General features: G+C 43.0%; 1 protein-coding gene across 1 annotated transcript; it reads left to right on the forward strand.

Moving 5' to 3' along the window:
* The first annotated feature begins 336 nt into the window (after window positions 1-336).
* On the forward strand, window positions 337-26875 carry LOC142803083 (membrane metallo-endopeptidase-like 1). Its single transcript, XM_075888190.1, has 10 exons — window positions 337-391; window positions 1176-1352; window positions 7358-7450; window positions 11653-11849; window positions 13490-13669; window positions 14297-14383; window positions 18050-18180; window positions 25228-25459; window positions 26306-26416; window positions 26870-26875. Exons 1-10 carry the CDS (start codon window positions 337-339, stop codon window positions 26873-26875), a joined length of 1269 nt encoding a protein of 422 aa, XP_075744305.1.
* The last annotated feature ends 738 nt before the right edge of the window (window positions 26876-27613 follow it).

The raw sequence follows: 27613 nt of genomic DNA on the forward strand, positions 1-27613 counted from the left end.
GTATAGGATGAACTAGCACCAACTGCTATAAGCTGAAGTTTAATAATGGAAACACAGAAATCTGCTTGTCAAAACTGACGTCACTATCATCACGTGCTCAAACTCTATTGCAACATGAAGATAATCACGTTTTGTTCAAGGGCTACTGACGTGTCAATAATGAAAGTGCTTTTTGCGCACGAAATTCAAAGTGCTTCGAGAATCTTCCTCTCTAATCCATAGGTGAAATTTGCTGAGAATTTTGCCCAATTAGAAGTTAGAAACCCGCCTCGGTGGTCTAGTGGCTAAAGCGCTCGGCTGCTGACCCGCAGGTCGCGGAATGGAGACCCGGCCAAGATGGTTGCGCTTTCAGTGGAGGTGAAAATGCTTGGGGCCATGTGCTTGGTTTTAGGTGCACGTTAAATAAATCGAGGTGGTCGAAATTCCCGGAGCCTGCACTACGGCGTCTTTCATAAGCATATGGTTAATTTGAGACGTTAAACCGAACAATTTTACATTATTAGGAGTTGGACTGTAGTTCCAGCGCTTACAGGGCTCAGCCAAATGCCCGCCAGCGTTTGGTTTACTGCCTAGTTGCACTTTTGCGCCCTGTCATTTAAACTTGGTTTGCGCTAGTGTGTTTTAAGTGTTTCTTTCTACATATTTTTGCGTAGCATTACATCTTCCGATTTAAAATATAACTCCTATACAAACTCAGTCACGAAGTGCACCAGGAACTCTAGGTGGTAATATTTGATAACAAAATTTCTTGACGTTGCCTGCACCAAGGCTTTTATTTCAAGACAGTTTGACTTGCCCAGAGCGTGGGTTTGCTTATGTCATGTCGTGTCATCACTGACTGGTGGATGTGGTAGCATGAAAGCATTATTCTCAAGCACATAGAAATGATCAAACTACCTCAACTTCTTCGCAAGTGCATACCTCCAGCAAACCCGTATCTCTGTAAAGTGCCGCTTCTATTGCGCAGCCAGTGCCAAGTACGAGGAAAGTTTGCCTGAAAATGTTGTACAACTTTACGCGCGAGCGCATCAGCTTGTGAAAGACGGTGCACCGAGCTATCCAAGCCTCGATATTGCCGCACTAGTGCTCCTTTGTCAAGTTTCGTTATCACCTGACAGTATAATGGCGGATCTCTGTACCATCTCTCAATAAATACTGTTTTTTTTTAATTGCAGCCCAGTTCTATGAGGCGATCATAGAGCGTGGACGCACGGACCCGTGCGAAGACTTCTACTCGCATGTGTGCCGGAAGTGGTCTCACAACGCGCGCATTCCCCCGTACGCGAGAAAGTTCTCGTTCGACGACTGGATCGTCTCGGACATCGAGAAGACGCTCTTCGCGGAGATCGAAGGTAAGGCGCTTCTACTGTACGGACGGGTTCACGGGTAAAGGGAACACTTTCGTGTGCCTCATGCTCAGATTTCGCTCCCTGGTCAAAACACAAGTGGCTTAGATTTGCCTTAGACTCCTGTTGGTTGGCTTTCCCCACTATTTTTATTAAACTAGTACTAGTCACAAAGTATTTTTGCTCGCCCACAATGAGACAGATGCTCATTAGTGTGTCCCCTTTAACAAATGCTGGTACTGTGCCTTTATATCTGTGCCGCAGCCTGTATCACAAACTAGACAGTTTAAAGGCACTGATGCATACTTGCTCTGCTGATGTTATAATCGGTACTGAAACCTGGCTATCCAGCGACGTCGCGGACAGTGAACTAGCTCTGCACCCGTCTTTTAAGATATTTCGCAAAGACAGGGAAAATTCTCGAGGAGGCGGAGTCATCATTGCTATCAGAGGAGATTATAATCCATCACTTTTGATTGTCGATACTCCCCTAGAACTAGTTGCGATTACCGCGCGTATTGGTCATGCGCAGTGTGTGATTGTTGCATGCTATCGCCCGCCTGACAATCGGTCAGACTTTGTACACTTATTTAATACCGCCATTGAACATATTTTTTCTCAATATCCGAAATGCATTTTGATAGTAGGGGGAGACTTTAACTACCCTTATATCGACTGGTCAAACTCTTCTCTGAAAGAAAACAGCAATAGATCTGAATGTGTTAATTTCTTGCATACTCTGCATTTTCATCATTTATCTCAAGTTGTACAAAAACCAACACGAGGCAATCATATCTTAGACTTAATCTTGACAAATCATCCAGAATTCAGTGAAGTCCGAGTGCTTGATCCAATAAGTGACCATAATGTCGTGCACTGCTCGTTTGCACTGAAATCCACCGTACAAAAGAAAATGAAGAAGTGTATTCTCAGTTACGCTCGCGCTAATACTGAAAAAATGATTGCCATTTTAGCACCATTTGCCGCAGACTTTTCAAATGAATTTCAAAATAGATCTGCAAATGACAATTGGTGTTTGTTTCGAGACAGACTGAAGGAAGTTGAAGCTAACTGTATACCTAAGATAACCATCACCTCAAGGCAGAACGACCCCTGGTTTAACCACGATGTAAAAAAATGCATAAACAAGAAAAAAAGAGCTTTCAGAAAGTTTTCTCGGACAAAGACTCAAACAGACTGGGAAAACTACAAGAACATATCACGTCTTACAGAAACAGCTATTGCTAATGCCAAAAACGAATTCTTCAACTCTATCCTTCCAAATATGCTGAAAACTGACCCAAAAAAGTTTTGGCAAGTTGTTAACCCCAAACATAATCATGCAGCTCCCTTACTTACTGAAAATGGCGTGACTTTGAGCATTATAGATAGCGCAAACAAGTTTCGTAAATGTTTTTCCGACGTTTTTACTAGGGAACACGCACTTCATGATGCTCATATATCTCATCAACCGCTCATCCAGTACCCTTTCTTGCCCATCGTAATATCACAAAATGGCATATCTCGTGCCATTGACAGGCTCCCTAATAAAACCAGCCCCGGTCCGGATGGTATAAGCGCCAAACTTCTAAAATTTACGTCCCATTACTCGTCTTTATTGTTATCTTTAATATTTCAACAATCGCTGGATACAGGATGCGTACCAGAAGATTGGAAATCTGCCTTAGTGATTCCAGTTTTTAAATCAGGTGACTCCACAGATCCCACCAACTACAGACCAATTTCTCTAACATGCATCTCCTGCAAACTGCTTGAGCATGTCTTGTATACCCACATTATAACTTACCTCAACCAAAACAACTTGCTTCTTGACAACCAACATGGATTCCGTCAACATCGCTCATGTCAAACTCAATTGTTCGAACTCGTCACAGATATTCACACTTCAATAAACAATCAACTTTACATAGACGCCATCTTCATTGACTTTTCTAAAGCATTTGATCGCGTACCTCACAATCGCCTCAAACTTAAAATCAGAAATTTACAACTTGATTACAACTGTACGCGATGGATTGAAGAATTCCTTAGTAATAGATTTCAGGTAATCAGTTTGCAAGATTGCTTTTCTACCCGTGCTGACGTCATCTCGGGAGTTCCCCAAGGCTCCGTCCTTGGCCCATTACTATTTTTGATATACATAAATGACATAGCCGTTAATCTCGCATCTCAAATACGCCTTTTCGCAGACGATTGCGTCATTTACAAACCCATAACCAGCAACAGTGACGTCATTTCTCTACAATTAGACCTAAATAGGCTAACAGAATGGTGCAACATATGGCAAATGGAAATCAATATTTCAAAGACTAAACACGTGCAATTCGCTTCAACTATTCGCCAGAACGCTAATCAATATAAAATACGTGGTGCTAACATTGGCTCAGTATCCTCGATTAAATACCTTGGTGTACTTTTTACGTCAAACTTAAACTGGAATGCGCACATTGAACACGTCACCTCCAAAGCATGCAAAAAACTAGGATACCTTAAACGACGCCTACATGTCGCAAACACTGATACGAGGCTTCGTGCGTATATCTCACTCATAAGGCCTTCTTTGGAATATGCCTCTATAATTTGGCACCCACATCACGCTTACTTGGCCAATCTACTCGAATCAGTTCAAAATAAAGCAGCCCGATTTATCATGTCTTCATATTCTCATTACGTAAGTGTATCTGACTTGAAGAAAAGGCTAAATCTTGTCAGTCTTGGCTCACGCAGAAAATTTGCACGTCTGGTGTTTTTTCATAATCTTCATCATGGAAACTCCACATTTGCTCGAGCTAACCTTCTGCCTGCTCCCAATGTATCTACTCGGCGAGACCATGTTCATAAAATAAAACCAATATTTGCGCGAACGAACTTGTATCAAAATTCGCCGCTAGTGTTATCAATTACAGAATGGAATTCCTTGCCCTCATCTCTAGTGTCGCTTACAGAACCAACTCTATTTCAAGTTGCCCTAACAGTGTTTTTCGATGGAAACCCTCCTTAGCCTAATATATTCGCATATCTTGTAAAAAAAAAAAAAAAAAAAAAAACTACAAAAACATCGCCCACATTTAAATTGCCTAAACGCAAACTTGTCACTACTGTTGTATTTGCCTTGTGTATTTTTGTCCCAAACTTTCTCGTTACCGCTTCGCATTGTGCTCTATTTTTATAATGTCACTTAAAGTATTTCATGGTTTTGTGTGCATTTTTTACCATTATATGTACACACCTCGTTTTTGTAAACTCACTTGCATCCCCCCCTATGTAATGCCCTCTTTGGGCCCTTAGGGTATTTGTATAAATAAATAAATAAAATAAATATATAGGAAAACAACTCATAGTATAGGCGTGTACGAGGAGAGAAGGGAGGCTACTTTTTTTTAGAAAAAAAATTATCTTTGTGTGCATATTTCATGATGATCGCGCGCCCGGCACCAATTGTTTCAATTTTGAACTTATCGTCAAGCTCGGTGATCAATATCTCAAACTACGTGCAACATTTGCGATTTCTTAAAAAATATGCATGCATAAATTAGCACGCGCTACATCTTTGTAGTATAGGAGTTACCCTCAAGTTCCTAGTCAACAAGTTAACAAAGATTTTGTTAATTTACTCGCAACACTCACGCTAACTGCGGCAAAGTATTTCCGTATCGACATAGAGTGCGCGCTCGAATACGAAAAAAAAGCCTTGCTGTCACGTGATTACAGGGAACAAAAATACCAGGTATATGTCGTCACGTCAGCAGCCACATTCGGAACTCACCTCTTGGTATTTCGCGAGTGTCGAGTGAAAAGCAACGGTCTTTATCAGAAGTGCAGCACATATGATGAACAAAAAACCACAGAGCCAATTTTCGCAGTAAAGTTCTTGTCTATGCCTAAAAATAGGTAAAAATAATTCACAATTTCCACGGGCCGATATACAAAAATATTTTGGGCAAATGGTTATTACTTCTTGTAAAAGAAGTTATTTGCATGCTTTTATATCTTAAATGTGGCACTGTTGACTGTGTCTGCGCTATAGGTCCATAACCGTACACATTTCTGTGTGGGACGTAGAAGCCTCGCCAGCAAGGTATACAATTAGGCAGCCTTAGCATAAAACTTTCTACATTTTTGAGTTGCCCCTTAAAACCTACAGACAAGGTTGTTAGGGATGTATTGGCACGGCCCTAATCGTAGCATAGTCTGCACGCGTATTAAGAATATTCGTATTTCGCTAATTTACCAAAGAAATAACCGTTGTATCCTTTCCTGTGAATGTTGAATAATTCCGAAAAATATTCCGCAGATGCTCAGCTTACATTATGGTGGTTTTGAAGGTAGGAAATGTGTATAGTCAAGAATAAATAAATGAAAAATTTAGACACCGTACTTATTATCAGTCAGAACTGTATATCGTTCAACTGTACTTCGGTGCATGGAACTCCTTGAAACACGGGTCTGGACACCGCGTCTTATGAAAGTCTGCACATATAAAACGCGTCACGTGCTGTGTTGGTGCATACGCAAGGCATCTTCTCTGCATTCGGCTACCTTGGAATGAGTAAACTTAGTTAATAAGGATAACGAGAACACCCCGTGAGTTTCAGTGAAAAGCAAGGAGCAGTGCGAATAAGGATGGAAATAGGTTCCGGCACCCCTGCTAAGAAGTATCAATAACGCTAAAGGCATGGCTGATCCCTCTCTCTTTCTCATTCATTGGAAACTTCATAACACGGAAACGAAACACAGCTTCGCAGAATTAGCTGAGCATTCATTGTACCTTTTTTCGCCTAAAGAGAAAAAGAATGATTACCTTAAACACTTAGCACAACGAATAGTGTTTTGAGGCGCAGAACGGCAAGCAGCTACAAACATGCCATGTCCTTCTCAATCAGCAGGGGCATGCGGGATAAACATACACAGAAGAAGCGTGAATGAACAGACCTCATAGATCGACACCTCAAGCGCGCTGCTCTACCGCAAACTATCCGCCTGAAATTAAGGCCCAGCTATACCAAGGATGAGCATGGACTTAAAACTGTTACAGTTGTTACTCCTATGTCTGAGTGGCGCGCTCTTTTCGTAAAAGCGTCCGCTAAAGTGAGCGAAGTGACCGCCGTGCACTCTCGAACTTGCTGTGAGAGCACAATACGTAGGAACTGCTCCCACCATGACATTATAGCGTGCGCCCATGGCTAAACGCGGGGCAATGTTCTTTAAAGCGCGCCCTTCAAGCCCATCGCGTCATCTCGCTAGTGATGAAGAAAACACGCTGAGACCAACGAGCTTTGAGAACCGCCGACAGCAAATGGTGAAGATGAATGGCTTGCGGTTAGTATGCACACAAATGCTCACTTTATGGCCGAGTCGTTTCACACCACGTGTTCAGAAGTGAGAGGTCATAAGTTCGACTACTGGTGGCAAAATTTTTTTAGTATTTTCTTGGCCGTCTGCTAGGGCATATGTTACAACGTCTTATACGTGACGGAAATATGTCAGTAGAGCTGTAGCGGACTCCGGCATAACACACTTGTTAAAAATAATGTATCGCGTGCCACCGTTTTGATTACGCAGCGAAACTGAAACAACAAAATGGCGTTGATCATTGGCCTCACCGTCATCCACGCGATGAGCTGAAACTATAAACAAGTTCTGTTTATCTCCACATAAAGTTATTGCAATCATTTGTAACGCTTTTTTGTTCCTGGGAAGTAGCATCGCGTCCCAATGATCATGCATCATTACGGGGTGATATTTAAAAGAAAGGTTCGAAGATTCACCCGAGCAGCAAAAGCACTGCAGAACGGAAAACCGCCGCCGAACATACACGGCAAGAACACTCGAAGGGTTAACTACACGCATTCGCACTGCGACACTTCATACTTGCAAGGTACATGTCCTCTGTTACGATTCTATGTCATAACGCAATCAAACGAAGATTGCGCTCAGGATCAAATAGAAAGCATTCAGCATTATTTGTGCGTTTTTGTCGCGTATTTCAGCTTCTATTACGGAGCAGGGCCAAATCATGAACCAAATGACTCACATTCCCGTCCGGAAGTTCGAGGCGATCTTCGCAGCATGTCAGAACGCAGGTAAGGAAAAGACCGAAAAGCGCTTTCTTGAAGTGTTGCTCTATTTTTTTTTATTATGAAACCTTACTGCCGCAAAGTAAGTGGAGATCATAACCTCGCACCGAAAATGACAGCGCATACATACGTCAGATATTTTATGAAAATCAAGTGACCGTTTGGTGTACACACGTACCTAATAAAGTATATAGCGATGAAAAGTTGACACAAGGCAGGCGACAAATTGCGGAACTACTATCAGATTACACTTTGTCGCGTTCCACCTATGTGCACAAGAAATCCAACAAAAGTATAGTAAACGATACGCAAAGATAATAAATGCGACGGACCGAGCCTACACGCTTCACATAAGAGCGTACATAGTATGTTCTTCTTTCAATGTGTCATATTTGTGCGCATGCTCCAAGACTTTCTTTCTTGAATATCGGCGTGGGACGTAGCAGAACGCTTTCAGCTACGAACAGCGCCCGATAGCATTACTTGAATATCGCAGTTCATGCCACATGGACGTCACTGAAGACAGAGAGAAGGAGCAAAGACAGAGCAGGAAAAAAGATTTTTTTTTTCAACACTGCTTTGAGAACCCTCCGTTCTCTGTGGTGTTGAAAGAGAAACAATTCGGCAGATCCCACGTACAGTAGGAATCGATTATATGCGAAGCACGAATGAAAAACGATTATATGTCACTTTAAAATCAGCGCAACGTTACGAGGTGGAGGTCACTTATGCCGTACATGACTTCCGTGCCATGATTATTATGTTCGGATGTGTCGTTTACCTTCGTCATCAATTCACGCCACGTGATACCAAATTTAGTATATGTGGAGCTAGCGAAACGGCCGCGAGCATGCTATGAGCGTGGTATGTTGTCATGTTCTTACATGGCGCATGTGTCAGGATTATTATGTTTGCACCAGTCAAATATTTCGTCATCCATTGACGTCACGTAACACCAAATTTGGTATATGTGGAGCTAGCAAAACGGCCGCGAGTGCATCATGAAGGGCTCAATATACTCCAATGTAGCATTGACGCGCACGCACGCTGGGCAGAGCAACGCAACGTTAGCAAAACGCGAGCGCTCTATAGTCTGACGCCAGGCGCGACCACGACAACCGTTGCGAAATGCGACATGCTGCATTTCGCACCGCTGCGCTACCCAGACAACACTGCGTCTCCCTCATTTCATGACGGAGGGCTGCCGGACGCGCTGTAACGCGCATGCATCAAAGCAACGCAGCGCGGCGCGCGCCAGCGAGTAATATGGCAGGACCGGCGCCTGGCGTTGCAACCCCGGCGTTACGCGACAAAATGAACGCTGGCGAGCGCGCACATCACGTCACGTCGAATCGTATTGGCACCTTGACTGCGGCATGTAGTCATGTTTTCACATGATACGCATCTCATGATCATTACGTTTTCACTATTCACATACCTTCATCCTCCATTGGCGTCACGCAATACCAAAATTTGGCACACGTGAAGCTAGCGAAACGGCCGCGAGCGCATCATCAGTGTATCATGTAGTCATGTTGTTACACGACACGCATATCCTACTTATTATGCTTTGATGTTTCGTTTACCTATGTCGTCTGTTCGCGTTGCGTAATACCGTGTTTCGTACATGTGGAGCTAGCGCAACATGTGAAGCTAGTGCAACATGTGAAGCTAGCGCGAGCGCAACATGCACTTAGCATGTATACTCTGCTTTAGAAGTTCCGTGCAGCAGAGCCAAGGCTACACGACTCTCGAACGCAGGTTGTTGCGAAGCGAGATGTAGGGCCCCGTATACGTAGCCCATTGTTTGTCCTTGTGGCTTTTGCAAGTAGTCTCGTTGGAGGATTTTTACTTGAAGGCTTCTCTACTCTCTTAGTCAAATCTTGGCTAGACTACACACCCGCAGACAGGAAATCAAGCCAAATTATCGCAGCTCCTAGGCGACTCCGCTGCCATGTTCCAGAGCAACCGGCCCGGTTTGTAGTGGCCTTCAGAAGAGCCGGGACAAAGATTAGCCGGGATTTTAGGTCAAATTTTTCCTCGCAAGATACGGCCTGCGGTTAGGCGTGATTTCCGTAGGCGGCCCGGCCCTGACGCGGTGGCGGAAAAAAGTATTTTACGCTTTTCAGAGTGTTTTTTTTCTCTTTTTTGTCTGCGCTAACGTTTGTGGCTTAACGGTTCTGCGTAAGTTGATGCCGGCTCCTGACGCCAGGCTAGTGCGACGGAAACAACGGCTCTCCCTTTTTTTCTTTTTGTTTTCTTTCTTGCACCTGCTCTCACCAGCTGTATGCGTGACTTCCGTGCCGCGTGGATGTCACAGGTATTTGTTATTGCTGGGCTCTTTAAAAAGAGGATTTTAGTCAGTACGCAGGAGCGCGCCGCCTATGTGCCGTTCGTTATCCGGCACCTGACTTAGAGTGTAAGTTTTGTAGCTGTGATTCGCACGACGATTTTGTCGCATTTTCAGCAGAAAACAATTTTTGTGGCTCCATAATACTGAAAAAAATGTTCTTGCTTGTAAGTGTTACAACATGCAAATGACGAAAGAAATAACGCTATTGTGGCTCGTCTGTGTCATGTTTTTACTTATAAAGTACGAAAGATTGGTACGACAGTGTCTAAACTTTTATAAGTAGTCCGCACAGCCCGAGCATTCACACCATCGCGGAGGACCCAGTCTTGGGTTGTGATTAGTCCGCGGTGGCAGATTTGGTCACTCCTGTCAAAATGGCGGAGCCTAGTTCACCTGTGCAATATCGTACCTGGATTAACCTTTAGGACAAGGGAGCGAAGCAGTTGGCTCTAAATGTGTTCGAGACACTGCGGAAGGAGGGCGTCAGAAGTGCAAGCAGGAATTCTCCCATTAAGAGAACGGCTGCGTTCACCAACGCAAGCGAGCGTGCGCTGTACAAGTGGGTAGCAGAGCACGATAAGCACGGCGAGGTATAATAAGCACGGCGAGGCACCGGGAATAGAGTCATCATTTGGTATCGAACGCGAGCGCCGCCTCACATGATTTTCATGTTAGGGTCTGTCACTTGTGTTAGTCATACAATCATGCCATACCATACCAGGTTTGCAACATGCCATGTTAACGAAACCATCGCAAGAGCTGCAAGACCGTGGTATGTAAATTATGACATTTATGACATACATATCAGAATTTTCATGTTATGACTAGTCGAATATGTTCTTCATACAGTCATGTGATGCCATACAAAGTTTCGTATCGATATCATTAACGAAACGGCCAGGAGAGCTAAAAGCCGTAGACGGATAGATTAGATAGATAGATAGATAGATCGATAGATAGATAGATAGATAGATAGATAGATAGATAGATAGATAGATAGATAGATAGATAGATAGATAGATAGATAGATAGATAGATAGATAGATAGACACGCTTGAAGTCACCGAAGTTCGCTAAGAAATGCTCCGCATTTAAAAAAAGAAATCGCCAGTATCATTCGTAGCATATACCACGTGTCAGAGAGCACTTGTACTTACAGTAGCTACGTTAGACATACACAGGTGCCAGCATAGTTATAAGGAGCCAAATAGTGAAGCCTTTCTTTTATCTCCTGACCGCAAGCGTCCATCACTGTGATAATCAGGTTGGTCGACCAGCAAATAGCAATCGAGGTTATTTAGTTCGGAAAGAACTTGACTAAATAACTGACGCCCCCTTGCTTTGTCAGCAATATGGGGCGAGGGAAGCTTTGTGGACTCGTGTCTCACAGGACTCTTTTCTTTTTCTTTTTTCTTGCTTTCATTGTTTCTCCTTAACAACTAATATGAATAGGTGTGCAGTTGACCCACGTATTGATTTATCAGAGGGGGAAGAGGAGAGGGGCTGCGAGGAGCCTACACATGCCCTGAAGGAGAACCCTGCGTTGGTCAAAGCTCGGCCGATTCCGGAGGCAGTGTAGCGCTACATAATGGGCATAAAGCCTCCCCGTGGGCGGGGATCGAATTTGTTATGTTTTGAAACAAGACTTGTCTATTGTGGTAGAACCTAAGCTAGGCCAAAGTGTGTATCTTCAAGTCCCTTTGGTGTTAGCAGTGGCAGAACTCCCCTTTTTTTTTGTTCTACTCCGTCTGGCCGCAGTTCAAACTGTACTTTTTTTAGCCCACATGGTAAGCGACATTTATTTGCACAGTGTCGCTTATGATAAAATCTCGGACACTCAAAATCTACACCGCAGAACGTAACAGCAGCATGGACGACATCAAGAAGATGCCACGCATTCTCGGGCTGGAGCACTTCCCGTCACTAGACCCTGAGGGCGACCCAAAGATCTCCGTGATTGCTGCCAAGCTGGCCAAGAACTTCGGCCTTTTTCCCCTTGTTAAAGTCCAGATGAGAGTAGACCCTGACGATTACTCAAAAGTGATCATCTACGTGAGTACAAAAAACGTGCGATGCGAGAATTTGTCAAAATTATCAGTGAAGTACCACAGTCATCTTACGCACTGTATTATACACGTAATTTATAGTTGTAGAAACGACTCAAAAGCATACCGAATTGTAGTTGTGACATTTCTTTTATGGCGGAGCCGAACGTTCTGAAAAGAGTGATGCTTTAGAGTCGTTTTCTGGGTATATTTGAAACATCCTTTTGCGCTTCTTGTGACCGATATTCTGGAACTACATTGTATTTCGTTTCGGAATTATTCAGGAAACTCTGTACGAATGTTAGCCATACTTTTCATTCACAGACTGTAGACATGGTACTTAGGAATGCTCATTTTGGTGGCAGCTGGCTTAAAGAATACAACCCGATCCCAAAAAAGCGCATTGGACATTATTAGGGATAGCTGAACGACATGCACAAAAAGAGGCGAAATTGCTGAGTCACCCGAGGAAATTTTGATTATTTATTCAAAAAATGACCTCTTCCCAACAATAATAAATCGCAATCTTTCACGAAAAACGCTTACCAGTTATGCGCCAGTAATGAATAACGTCAGAGTTTAATACTGTCAACTGTAGCGAGTTGCAGAAGATGATTCAAAATTACTTAACTATCTGCGTTAACTAGCAGGTCCCTAGCACAGTTCAGTGAACGATTCCATTATCGCAGTGATTAGTAAGTGTGCTGTTGTGATGCATTGATAGAGCATTGGCTTTAAGCTCACGTCTATTACTCTAAGGTTGAGGCATTCATATTAATGAAGCATCTTGTAGATGGCAGCAATCTTATTGCACTTGATACATGCTTTGGTTTTTTAGATGCGGAAGCATCTTATACTCGCGCCTTGTAGTGCGCCGTCCGCACCGCTTCTTGAACATTCGACAGCTGACGCGCGCGCATGCGCCGTCGCGCCGTTGCCCACCATCTGTGCCGCGCGCGCTTCTCCTTCGAGAACATTCGACAGCTGACAGCGCATGCGCCGTCGCGCTGTATATATACTCAAGGTCGGCGCTCGCTCGCTCAGTTGCCGCTCGTCGGTTGGTTTGTACGGCGCGTCGACGTCCAAGGTCGCGGTGAAATGAATTCCAACGAATCCACAAACACAATAATCGACGTCCCTTCGACCAGCGCCGCCCTTTCGCATACGTGTGTACGTGTTCACTCATTTACCACCCCCTCCTACAACCACGTTAACCAATTTAGCCATCGACCCAAGTAAGTCGCAATTTAACACCCCATTTCACAACCACGTTAACCAATTTAGCCATCGACCCAAGTAAGTCGCACTTTAACACCCCGTTAACCAATTATATGCTCCGCATCCTCCTCAGTGTTCCCCCGAGGGAAGCTGCGGGCAATTTTTTTTTTCTTTTTTTCAGCGCGATGCACCTGCACAACTTTTTTGACTTCATCTCACTTAACATTTAGTGGTCATTTAGGGTCTACCAGCACGGTAACGATGGGAATGCGGTCGTCGCGGTGTTTACCAAACACTGAAATATTGCTCATTGTTTACTTCAGGAGCCTCTGTAGGCTGTCCCTACATTACTAAACAAACCTATCTTTTTCTTCATGCTAAGAATCGACGCACTTGAACGAGTCACTGTTCATCGTTCTTTACTTTCAGTTAGACGAGCCTGAGACGACCGCTCTGCCCAAGTTCATTCTCTCAACCACGGAGTCATCAAATTGGCTTCGACAAAGCGTTTGCGACGCCATGCTGTCTGTGTATGGCATCGTACCGACGAATGACCAGTGGGACACGCTATGCGACAACATTCAGGCCTTCGACATTGAACTCATAAAGGTGGGTGCACATTGTAGAAAAGTGTTGCTTGCCACCTCGCCCGTCTTTTAGTTTATGCACATTTAATACGCAGATATAGCATACTATTTGCAGTAATGCAAGTTTAATTTTAAATATTTTGCCACAGTTGCTTGCTCTCATAAGTTTAGACGGTCACGGCATTACAGCTCTTCAATTTAGGCTCTTCATTTAGAATTAGTAATGTGCGTGCGAATGCAATTCAGTATTTATACGTCAAAGTGGTAAAGTCCCCTATGGGGTTACAGAGATTATGAGGCTCGGCTGCTGACCCAAAGGTCGCATGTTTGACGCCCATGCACAGCGTGATGCCAGTTCACATTAGAAAATGCCAGATGGTAGAAACTGATAAAGCCCTCCAAAAATGAGCCTAATTTTCATATCACTGCCTTTAGCTCGTAAATCACCAGATAATATTGTCGGGTCACAAACATGTTACAACGCTGCTCTACTTAAAGTCCGTGCAACAAAAGCTTAACGTTACGGAAAGAATATGTCTTTTATTTCAACAGCATGTACTATAATGAGAACTTGAAATAGCCCAGCCACCTGTGCAGCGCTTGTCCGCATTCGTAGCTCATATGTATACATTGTTTTGCGTTTCTACAGAGGCTGAGGTACGCTGAAGGTCACCGCACTGGCGTGTACTACGACAAAAAAGTGCTGAAGCTGAAGGACCTTGACAACTCGTTCTACGTGAGTGTATTTGTTGTCACCGCATTGCGTATTGTTGTCATTTTGATGCAGTTCTTTCTACCATAGTCCATCGCAGTTCGCGTGGACAACGCACGTGCTTGTTATGTGTCATATGTGTTCATGCTATTGAAACAATAAATAATCATATGGGATAAACCGTCTTTATGTAAAATATTAGGCAAACAGGGTGCATGTATTTCACAATGATGTTACGCTCTGAACACATAAAGTTTCATTGCTTCCGTGGATTACCAGCACATCGGTACGTACCGTCGACCACAATATGCGCCTGCAGTTGGCAACACCCTATGGGTGTACTGACACGTTCCCGGTTTCTACAGCTTAGGCACCCCACCGCGGTGGTATAGTGGCTAAGGTATTCGGCTGCTGATCAGCAGATAGCGGTATCAAATTCTGGCTGCGGGGGCTGCATTTCCGATGAAGGCGGAAATGCTGTAGGTTTCGCGTACTCGAAATTGGGTGCACGTTGAAGAGCCCCAGGTGGTAGAAATATTTGCGGAGCCTTCCCCTACGGCGTCTCTCATTATGATATGGTGATTTTGGGACGTTAAACTTCGTATTACACTTATACAGCTTTCGCAGGTTGTCTGTACGCGAACAAAACACGACCACGCAAGCAATGAGGAATTTTTCGGGTTAAATAATATAGTTCTAGGTCCTTAACGTAGCCGTGTTAAGAGCACACGTGAACAAACGCGCACGCTCAAGTTTATAGTTATACACGAGTGTGAATGAGATAGCTAACAGCTGAATGAGTCAGCGTCGCTGGTACACGGCCGGAAATCGCGTCACGCTACTGCCAAGGGGGGGGGGATGAACAACAAGAAAGAAGGCAGGGAGGTTAACCAGGCACATGCCCGGTTTGCTACTCTACGCTAGGGGAATGGAAAGGGGGCATAAAGGTGAGAGAGAGGGGAAGAGAAGAGAAAGAGAGAGAGAAAAAAAAAGGATTGTCAGTCTATCGGCTGGCGCGTATCCAGCGGTTGCACTACACAAAAGTTGAAGGTTGTCACGTAGGCCTGTAGTCCTCAAAAAGCACAAGAAAGCTTTGACTACTTTCTTAGCCGACGAAAGGCAAGGACGGTGTTCCAGTAGCATCTGCATAGAGAGTGGCCGATCGTCCAATTATCGCAATGCGTCCGAAAGCTTCTGTCTTTCGGAGGCAAATCGCCAACACTCTCACGGTTGTCGTTAGCTTGGCAAGAAGCGCAAGTGATTTGCACCGAAGACAAAGAATGTTTAAGTGTTGTGAAATAGGCATAATAGGTCATGTACGTCTTTGCCAGCAAGACAAAGCTTGACTTTCGGCAATGATGAGCAAATGCCGATGCTGAAAACATACTTATAACAACTCCTCCGCACGCACCACTCCATGTCTCGGGCGTCATATATAGCGTCTAGGTTTTGATGGAAGCGGGCGTCACTTTCTTTCACGCGAAGTTACTTACATGAACTGGTTCATGGACACTCGATGGCGGATGCCTGTGCTCAATGCAGACGACACCACTTTTAATTGAGTTTGTGCTAGGCGAGGGCTCACGCTCAAAACTTCAAACCTCCGAAGCTTGTTTACACTCGTTCTTGCAAAGTCTATCAGCTATCACAGATCAAAGCAAAGGAGGCAGTCATTGCCCACAGTAGTCCGGACAATGTTTTCACTCAGCAGACAATCGAACTCAAGCCTGCTGCAAGGGCAGCCGGCAGGCATTCGCAGGATTTGTCGCTCGAGCTCGGCACGCCACTGCATACCAGGGATCACACTGGATGACGCCGAGGGCTTCAAAACATTTCCACCGTTGTTTTTTTATTGCAATAGCAGTAATATGGACACACTCAGCTGTATTTTGCCGATGGCGTCGATGTCGACGTGGGCGTCAGCGTTGATGTCATGCACCACATATGTATGCGTATCTATATAAATGAAAACTCAAGAAAGAACAAAACATAAAAACACTCTGGTGCGCAGAATCGAACGAGGAACCTATGCGTCGTGAAACCGAGGTATTAACCACTGAGCCACCCAGAAGCACATCCTTCACCATTCAAACGGCAAGCTACTTATATATCTACCACTTTCGCTGCTCACCAGTATCTTGGAGGGAAATTGTGTTTTCCGCATTGCCAGCAAGGTGGCTCCATGAGCGCGTGGCGCCACATCGCGTGGCGGAGCCCGCTTTAATCTCCTACGCGTACTTTGCCCGACTTAAAAATTAAGATCGACGCTCCCTCACGCGTCCTTATCGCGCGGTAGCGAGGAGCAGAAGGTTGTACGCCTTGGCTGGCCTCGGTATTTACCAGGATCGATTCTGCTGTAGTTATCGGGTGCACAAAGGTCACTGCAATCATTGCAGTTTCCGTTTGCGAAAAGCGCACACTTTTCAGACACAGCAAAGTAACAAATGAGACACTTATTCGCGTGTATCCGTACCTGTGAGTACGTTTTGTGAGTCATTTGTGCGTGAGGAATGCGGGGCATGTTTCGATCTGCTTTCCATTCTGCGCAAGACCTTTCAATTTGTTGCTATCGCATTCGTTGCTTCGCCTTTCCGGCAAAGCTGTGACTTTTTTTGCGATTGCTTTCATTACTCGGTAGTATCTTGGAAGCCTTCGAACTGACCGGCGTAAGGTATCGAGATTTTGCACCCTTTGATCGGTTGGTGCTGCCCTACGTTTGGTGACATAAACAAAAGCTTGAGAAGTCCCTTGACTCCTCAGACGTCGAGGCACTTCGTCGCATACCCCTCTGCGACTGAGCCTGAGAAATACATTCGAAGCTGGGTTAGGCTTTCATAGTCGCAGCTGATGCTCGAGCGACTCATGAACCTCTCGCAGTTTTTTAAAGTTCCTAAAAGATTATGTGAGGATTCTACTCTCTGCTTGCGTAGCATTGTACTACACAGCTGGGGCGTGGAATAAAGATATCCCGTGCGCCCTCTGTGCAACAGGCATCGGTCGGCTCCTTTCGTCACTGCTTCAGGCGAGTTCGTCGCCCCCTCTCACGCGTGGTTTACCTGCGCATAGAACAAGCAATACGTAACTAAATGTTCGCAATTTAAACCTCAGACATAACTTGACAGTGACGGTGAAAACCTGTCGAGAGTGGCATTATAACTGGTATTGCGATGAAACGTGTGAAATGTTAAGCGTGCTGCAGTTTATGCCTTTTTATGCGCACCCTATGGTAAATATTGTTGAATACTAATAGAAGAAAGAAGACAACGAAGTGCGTGCGCAAGCGGAGTGCTTGTGGCTGGTGTACACCAAAAGAACGTTTGCCGGACACTGGGCGCGCTTGTAATATCTCTGAGCCTTTGTTTTCGCTCACTCCACTGGCAAAGACACCTTTCCTCTACGCCCTACATGTGAACATAAGTGGCTCACTATTTCATATTATTGTAAGTGTGGCTTCTACATGAAAAGTTTTGGTTGTTAAACGTGCAATAAAAGAGCAAACGTTTGGAAACACCTACCGCAGGTAGGTGTTTCAAAATGTCTCCCAATGTCCAAAAGTTACTTCTGTAGGCAGCGCCTGGCCAATGATACGTTACTGCTGTAAATCTAAAGTTCTGAAACATTGTTCTTCAAGGTTGGGCTGCTGATTTTCATGCACTTTACTTCACACTTTTCTGTTCATTTTTCATGCAGTGGAACTGGATGACATTTTTGAAGACTATATTCGAGGGATCATCCACAAGCATTGGTCCACAGACGAAAATTCTTGTGGGCAACGTGAAATACGTCTCCGGCTTGGCGCGGTTCCTTCAGAAGCAGTCCAAGTAAGCCTAACAGATTTTTTTTGTAGATTTGACGTGTGAAGACTCGGATATCATTATAGGGTAAAGCTACCCATTTTTCTTGAGTCGAACGTGCGAGCATCGACCAAGCATGATAATGTGGTGTGTAATGCAGCATAGCGGTGAAATGAACGAGAATACGTGCGTTCGCATGACGAACAGTCTCGTGCAGCTGTCTTCTGCTGAGCTATTCCGGCAACCGCACATCAGCACACCCAGAAAAGGCGCTTACAGAGTCGGTGGGTGATACTTGCGTGTTCAGCCAAAAAATAAAAAGGTGGCTGTGCAACGTAGTACACAAATGAGATCAGATTGAATATTAAGTTCGGCTTGTTTGTTTTTCATCAAAGAAAACTAGCACTACTGTACGTTTACAATTTATGCACGTAAATGAATGCGTAAATAATACACCTGACACGTCGGCAAAGCATGGGGTGAAAACGATGTGCAATATTTTGAAATATTGTTTATTGGGGTACTCACTATCTACAAGCAAGCGTAAGCATCCCATTGATATCATTTGCTGACATAATTGTATTTCTCTCAGGTCTTCTATCGTAGTCACGCTGGTCTTGTGTTTTGAAAAGTTAGCGTCGCTCCGCTGCGGTGGTCTTGTGGCTGAGATACTCGGCTGCTGATCTGCAGGTCGCGAAATCGAATCCTAGCTACGGCACCTGCATTTTCGATTCAGGCGTAAATGCTGTAGTCCTGTGTGCTCAGACTTGGGTGCACGTTAGAGAACCCCAAGTAGTCGAATCTCGAGGAGCCCTTCGCTACAGCGTCACTCATAAACACATCCCAAACATATGGTTTTGGGATGTTAAACCACACATATCAATCAAATCAAAGTTAGCGTATGTCCTCGTTTGTGTCCGCATTTGGTCCTTTGTGCTAAATAACATCTGTTTTGAGTCTTGAGTAGTTCTGAGCTCTCGAGGTTTTTTTACGGTAATGTAACCCCACAGCGCAATGGTAGACTTTCTCATTATCAATAACCGCGCAACACTGCGCACAAGAACTAACACATAATAGGCAATTGTAGACCTGCGTACTTCAGTTGCATACGCTAAGTTTTTCTTTCGTTAAAATGCATCTACCGTAGTTGGGATTCGCGCTTATGTCGTATGGCTTGTCGACGCAATACCTGCAACACAAAACTGCCCCAACGAATACAAGCAAGCAGTAACTTCAAAATGTTTGCTATATGTAATATTTAACAAAAGGCTTGTCAATTACTTGATGTGCAACTTTAAGCGTAGCCTTTATGTTGCTTGGTGAAATAATTTGCTTGTGTTCTTACAATAAGCGATGAAGTGAAAAGTGAAATATCGCGAAAAAGATGTGGTTCGTCCTCATTCAAGACGCTTGTTTTCAGGAAATATCGTAATATGTTGGCAAATGAACAAATACTTTATACAAATGCTTCATAAACGTCCTTGCTTGCCATATATCTTAAACAATTAAGGTATCGTTTTTTCATGGTGGATTAAAGTACATAGTGAGTGACTCTAAAATGAATATTAGACACCTGAATAAAGGTTTTGTAACCAAAAATACTGCCCAGCTAATTGATGAGATGTACAGCCAAGGTATCGAAATCCGCTAGTTTCCTGCTCACATGGGGTCTGTCGACCGATCCCGGATGAGCTTAAACGAGTGGGCTAACGCAGCCACACGAGGGCTTCCTACCCGTGAAGTACGAGACCAGGATCCAAATAACATACAATAGCAGGACAGATACCGATTGTTCGCATAAAATGAATTTGCAAAGCATTACTACATGAGAAGAAAACATTTCCAGTGCCACACGCTCAGCTTAACAGATAGCAAGCATTGCTTTAGGATTGCTACAAACAAGAACTTTCTGAAATTGAAGTTTCATTAGCAAAATATATCTGAGCAGAGAGGTTCAAATAAATTAATAGGAGTGTAATGGCATTCGTCACTCTGGACCAAATGCTTTGGCAATGTCCTGCAGCCTCCACATACTGTTACAAAGAAAGCGACTGGTGGTAAAGAGTTCTTGCCAATGAAGATCTTTCAGACCAAGTACAAGTCACCCAGAAGGCCCACAATGCGACAGTAAGGTTGAACGTTGTTGCCCCCCTTGAGAGCCACATGCGTCAACCTAAGCGTGGATCATCAGGACTTTAACAAAGTTTACCATACCATACCACAGTAATGTTCGTGTGATTTCAAGTTACTTTAACAGACCTGATAATTAACAAAATTTTTGTACATTCCCGAGGTCTTCTGCGCGAAAGCAAGCATCTGATATATATATATATATATATATATATATATATATATATATATATATATATATATATATATATATATATATATATATATATATAAACTTCGAGAATAGTGCAGTATAGGAAACAAAACAATAAAATATTTATTTATTCCTAACAGTTTCGGCTGGTCCACCAGCCTTCTCCGGAGGATGTAAGTGAAATGATACAACTTCCCGTAGCAGAGGGTCACCCTCACAGTTTAAAGACCCTCAAAAAAAAGGACAAACGGGCGAACGAGGTAGCAACAGACCTCGTTCGCCCGTTTGTCCTTTTTTTTTAGGGTCTTTAAACTGTGAGGGTGACCCTCTGCTACGGGAAGTTGTATCATTTCACTTACATCCTCCGAAGAAGGCTGGTCCACCAGCCGAAACTGTTAGGAATAAATAAATATTTTATTGTTTTGTTTCCTATACTGCACTATTCTCGAAGTTTATAACTTTTATTACGGTAGCCGTAAGAAACTCTGATCATCTATTTCATCTATATATATATATATATATATATATATATATATATATATATATATATATATATATATATATATATATATATATATATATATATATATATATATATATATATCTAGTGTCTAGCCTTCATCAGTATTGAGGGTACAGTTTGTTGGGCCTCAGCTTTATACAATCCTAAATCAGAGGTGGATAGAGAAAGAGGAAGAAAAGAAGAAAAGAAAAAGAAAAAAAAGGGAGAATATGACGTGGACTTCCCCGGGCACCCCCTTTCACTCTTCCTGCCCATTGCCCCTCCGTCTCTCTCTCTTTTCTCCTTTTCCTCTTTAGGATGTCAGCGGTCTGTGTATCTTTCCTTTCACTAACGCATTGTTCTCGACAGGACGGCGCCTCCTTGCTTCGGCGGTTTAGTCTGGTCGAAAAGAGCTCAGTACACAGACCATAGTACACAGGTCATAGACAATCTAACTACCAGATTTCTCTTCCATCGCAACATTGACGAAGATGGTCCTCGAATTATATTCGTTAGAATTTAACCAAAAGTACAGTCGACAAATCAGCGGAACCGCTATGGGCAACAAAATGGCACCCTTTATGCCAACATATTTATGGGAAAGCTAGAATCGCAGTTTCTTGCACAGGGTTTCTTGAAAACACTGTTATCCAGAATATGCATAGACTACATCTTTCTTATTTGGACCCACAGTGAGGATGAACTTATCAGCTTTATCGACACTTGCAATACTGTACATCCAAACATACACTTCACACACACCTACTCGCAAGCAACCGTAAATTTTCTTGATGTCATCATACCGATAGAAGAGAAGCTCTCTACAACCCTATATCGCAAACCAACGGATCGACGACAGTACCCCCATTTCCAAAGCGATCACCCGCGCCACAGTAAAAACAGTACTTCATACAGCCAGGCTCACTGGTTTAAGCGAATCTGCTCAAGAGACGCTGATTTTGACACGAGCTCACAGAAGCTAAAAGAAATGCTCGATAAACATAAATACCTTCACATGTAATTGATGGAGCCATTCGAAAAGCGAAAAACTGAAGCGTGATGACTCACTTATGAAGCGACCACCGCAAGAAGACCCGCAATGAACAAACTTTCGCTTAATTTACAGCACAAGTTTACCAAATGTAAAAAAAATCCTTAAACGACTTTACAACATTCTGGAACAAAGTGAACGTCTGAAACGCGCCTTCCCATCTGCTCCTGACGTCGTTAACGACGACCACGCAACCTCAAAGACACACTTGTCCACTGTCAAATCAATACCTCACCCCCTAAGAATTCATGCCGACCTTGTTTAAATTCACGATGTCTTGTATGTTAAATTATGCGAGAAACACACAGAGCAACCAGCACGCAATCCAAATTTTTGATTAACATAAGAGGAAACCTGACATGCGATTCCTCAGATGAGGTATACCTACTCGAATGCAACGTGTGCAGTATGCAGTACATCGTACAAGCAGAAACACCATTTAAGGTTCACTTCAATTATCACAGAGCCCATGTGAAATCAACCCCAAATCTACTCCTATCAAAACATCTCAATCTTACTGACCATGCATTCGACCAACTATCAGTAACGCTATTAGAGACGGGATTTAAATCAAACCGAGAACGTGAACAACGAGAGTCATATTTTATCCACCGATTTAACACCCCAGGAATAAATGAGAATCCGGATACACTAGCAGCAATTAAAGCATTCGAAAACAATAACGGCAATAATGAAAAAAATAACTGAGTGCACGGCACTGCAGCTGCGAAGGGCACTGGACAAATCAAATAGTTCCAAGTGTAACTACTCTTCGTAAGTACAGCTGTCGCCTGTTTCTGTTTTTACTTTACTATCCAATCAATTGTACCAAGCATGGCATGCTCAACAGCAACCTTGTGCACTATCGGGAGGCCCCTAATGCACGCGTAATCCAAAAGCGGGCAAGAATTGCCATTGCACCCGCTTGCCAGCCTCTGCGGCAATACGCGGCGCCCCTCTTTCTACGACGAGATGTCGACGAGGCGCTGAATAGTTAAAGGCTTACACTTCTTAAAAAAGGCTCTTTTCCCCCCACACCGAACTGCCAGACCCAGGAGGCGCTGTCTGGTCGGAAGCAATGCGTTAGTGAAAGGAAGGATACACAGACCGCAGACATCCTAAAGGGGAAGAGGAGAAAAGGCAGAGTTATGGAAAGGAAAGGGGTGGAAGGGTGAAAGGTGGCGCCCGAGAAAGTTCACCTTATATTCACCTGTTTTTTTTCTTTTTTTATTTCTCATCTTTTTCTTCTTTTCTTCTTCTTTTCCTCTTTCTCTCTCTCCCCCTCTGATTTAAGATTATAAAAAGCTGACCCCCCACAAACTGTACCCTCAATTCTGATGAAGACCAGACTCTAGGCCGAAACGTAGAAATAAACCACGTTGTGACCGTTATGTAGGCACGTTGCAGAGATGTCATCTATATATACATTCACCGGCTTTTTCGCTCCTCCCGACGCCACCAGCACGCACTTAAAGCGCTTAAGCCCTCCCCATTCACTTGTCATACACTTCAAAGAGGAACGAGCCGCCAGCGGACTACACCGAAAGGTGAAATACAAAAACGGCGGCTCCCTGCCCACTTGGGGAAGTGTGGGTGCGGGGGAGGTATTGTTGACAATGATGACATTCCTCATCTACCACTGCCCTACTCTGTTGAAATGCTGCCCCTTTCTAATTACGCCTAGTCGGTCTTGCTTCTTCTCCTAGATTTTCTATATTTTATTTAATGTTTGTCCTCCGGTTTCGCTGTTTCTTCTTTTTTTCTTCTTTTTTTTCTCTCTCTCTCAACTGACCCCTCCCCACCTGTCTCGACAGGATATGAAAAGGCACGGAACATGTGTAAATAGTATTATGCCTTGAAAAAGACAGGGTTCCTGTCGAAACGTCGGCACAATAAACAGTTGTTATGTGAAAGCGCATCTACTTTTATATTTATATATATATATATATATATATATATAGATATATATATATATATATCTGTCGTAGGTTTGAATCCTACTCATAGCAAGTTATTTTTTCACCGACATTTCTTTCTTGTTATTTACATTACATTGGTTCTAATAACTGTCCCTATAAATTTCTTGGCATTATTGCCAGTTAAATCTCATTATTATTGCGTCAAAACACAGAAAAACGAGAGTTCTTAGGTATACACCTCTTTCCCTTGTATATATATATATATATATATATATATATATATATATATATATATATATATATATATATATATTTATATATAGTTGTAACGGACAATAATGCCAAGGAATGTACAGGGGAAGGTATTAGAACCAATGTAGTGTAAATAGGAAGAAAGAAAAATGGGTGAAAAATAACCTGCCCTGAGCAGATTATTTCACTCACTTTTCTTCCTATTTACATTACATTGGTTGTAATACATTCCCCTGTACTTTCCTTGGCATTATTCATTATTGTCTGTTACATTTCAAGAATATTGTGTCAAAACACAGAAAAATGAGCTTTAGGTACACACTTCTTTCTCATATATATATATATATATATATATATATATATATATCAACGAACATACTGCATTTTTATATGCTTCATTTTGTACACTGATATATATAGTTCACACAGCTCCCTTTTTTATATTTGCCATTTGTCAGAAAGACTGAAGCCGCTCTCCATTCTATCGCAATTGCCAGATGTAATACGTTTCTTATTTTTCATACGGTATTTGATTACGCAGGCTAAATGACACATCAGTGTGTATATTTCTCGAAGGCAAATCAGCCAGGTACCATATATGTCTTGCTACAAGACGATATTGAGCCAAAACAAAAAAAAAGACTAACACTCAGTATTCTTCAACTTCGCAGCGAGCGTCATTCACTGATGCTCTCAGTTTAGCCATAACTAACTACGCAAAAAAATGGCCATGAGATGGCCGCCATAACAGCATAACTGTATGTTCACTTTAGTGCAAGGTGAAGATTTTGAGTTTGCGTCCCCCCGGTGACAGGTTTCTGTTTTCCGCTTTCATTGTCTTTTATCTCTCAACTACCATACTTTCATCGACAGCTTCGAATAACGGTTCTTACGTTTTCGTTGAATCAAAGAGTTGTCGAGTTGGCGTGACGGTAGCGTTTGACCGAAGGAGCTCCCTGAAATGTTGCTCTTTTTAGCTTAAAGTTTTTGGTAGAATTCCTTCCATTTAAAAGGAACGACGTTGTAGGGACGTCATCTACAACTACCTGGGCTATCGCGTGCTGCTGCGCCTTGGTCTGCTCTACCGGACGCACGAGAAGCACGTGAAGACGCTGTTCTACCGCTACCACCTTGGCTACAAGACTGAGCCCGAGCGGTGGCGCCTCTGCTTGCGCTATGCCGAGAAGAGCATGCCTACAGCCGCATCGTGGATCTACCACATGTGGATTAAGAAAAAGTTCGGCCTGAAGGGCGACAAGGTGCGCGTCTCATAAATGTTATAAAAAAACCCTTGTAGACAATTACGTGGTTATCTCTACCATGTTGTGATGGACAATTCGATTAGGAATGAGGCTTGCTACAATGATTTATTCCACTCTTCATGTCACCAGCACGCGAAGTGTCAGCACCATTTCCTCCTGCAACCTTAATGTAAGTTAGAAAACGCGCGTAAAACCGCTTAAGTCTGAAATGACTATAAACAGCACAAATACAGCAACTTTGTTATTCACTTCATTCCCAGCTGAACCTTTTCAAATACATCCATTACAAGTAGCGTCGGTTTACTGAAAATTCTAAGCACAAATTATGTACGTGAGCACGCAGTGTTACTCCCGTTGTTTTGTGCGTGTGTTCTTTTTGGAAACTTATAGGGCTGTTTCGACATTTGAAAAATATATACGTCAGCACACTCCACGGTGTTGCAAGTGTAGATGCAGTAGAAAAATTGCATTTTTTTCGCATAGCTGTTATTAGGCGTCGTTTATTTAGGCTAAGCAAAACAATTCTGTTTTGATGCGAAAAAATTGACAAAGGAAGATATTGCCCCTGAGGTAAGAGGAAAGACAACGTTTTGTCCATAAAATGGGAATGTAAACTTGGTATAGCAATGTTTATTTAATTCCTTGGTCACATGTGTAAAATAGATTCAAGATAACTCAACCTGATGTGTTATATTTAATTATCACATCAGCACTCGTTCCCTTCTCCTGACAACGTTACAAGTTTGCTACTCTAAACAAAGCCACTTATATAGTGTGTGAGATATATTTGAGACTGTAACGTGATAAGATGTGATGATCTGAGTGCGTATTTTCACGTCGCAGCTTTGGATCAAGTTCTTCAACGTGTATCGCAAGATCTACGAAAGCGTGGACTACTCTTACGCATACAGCTACTTGACGACGGCAGATGCTAGAGTCGAAGCATACCGCAAGGTTGGTAAAGCAACGTACTTCGTTACAACTTATCACGCATGTGGAATGTTTACATGCAGCAAACACAAAAGAATCAATGTGGTAATTTTCTTTAATGAAACTAAACACACGGCATGAAGATATTTGGATGGGTGCTTGTCCATTATATTTTATGGTGTAAGTTTCCTTTTTTAGCTCTTAAGTATTCAGAAACGAATCATAATCATGGATTCCCTGTCAGTATGTATGTCGATTACGGGGCCAACAAAATCGATGGCCTCAAAGACCAGCTATGCCAAGCTTTCCAAAGATACAGCTTTCCAAAGATACAAAGCAAGGATAGAAAAACAGAAACTAGTAAACGAAGATGAAATTCTAGCCTGCTTCAAGACGCCGACGAGTTAATTATGAACTTTTAGGTTTACGAGAGGCTGGTGGTTCTGCGTAGTACATGGTTAGACTGCCCATGTGCAGCGTTAGATGTCGGCCTTTTCTATTTAATGGCTACAATGAAATAGAATCTCAGCTATGAGTGGCATTGTACTCCAAGGCCGAATATCATGTTAGTACTCAAATATGGAGGGAGAATGAACGAGGCTTAATTCCACAGTAGGCTCTAAGTATAAATATAATTTTTAAGTACGACTTGTACTTACATCTATAGCAAGGTGTAGTTTCAATTACTTGAATTTACCTTCGCCTTTTTATATTTGATATCTTTTTTACGTTAACCGGGCTTTCCGCACACCTGGAAACTCCACCACAACATATCAGTATACCTCAGGTGTAGTATGCGCGTATATTATGTACGCACTATTATAGAGGCAACATTTATAATTCGAAGTGCTCACAAGCATGCACAAACCAAGAACAGTCAGTGAATGCTTAATTGGGCATTGACTTGTGAAAGAGAAAAAGGAAAAAGGAGTCCTTTAATTTTCAGTGTAGTTTTCACGCTCAATCATGCTGTAAAAAAAATCCAGCCAATCTTACCTCTTGGCACAATATTTGCGAAGACAGTCGTTGAATGGTGAGGAGCACATGTAAAACAACATCTCATAGAAGAAGTCACAGGTCATCCAGAAAAACCTTGGAATTCACTTGAACTTGACTTTTTAATGATTAAGACTGTACGCAAGTCAAATATATGTGTGTTTCTAAGAAACTATTATCATTATCTGACTCAAACGAGGTACGTAACCCCTTGTTAACGCCTTC

The sequence above is a fragment of the Rhipicephalus microplus genome, chromosome 3 (assembly GCF_043290135.1).
Source record: "Rhipicephalus microplus isolate Deutch F79 chromosome 3, USDA_Rmic, whole genome shotgun sequence".
Taxonomy (NCBI): Eukaryota; Metazoa; Arthropoda; class Arachnida; order Ixodida; family Ixodidae; genus Rhipicephalus; species Rhipicephalus microplus.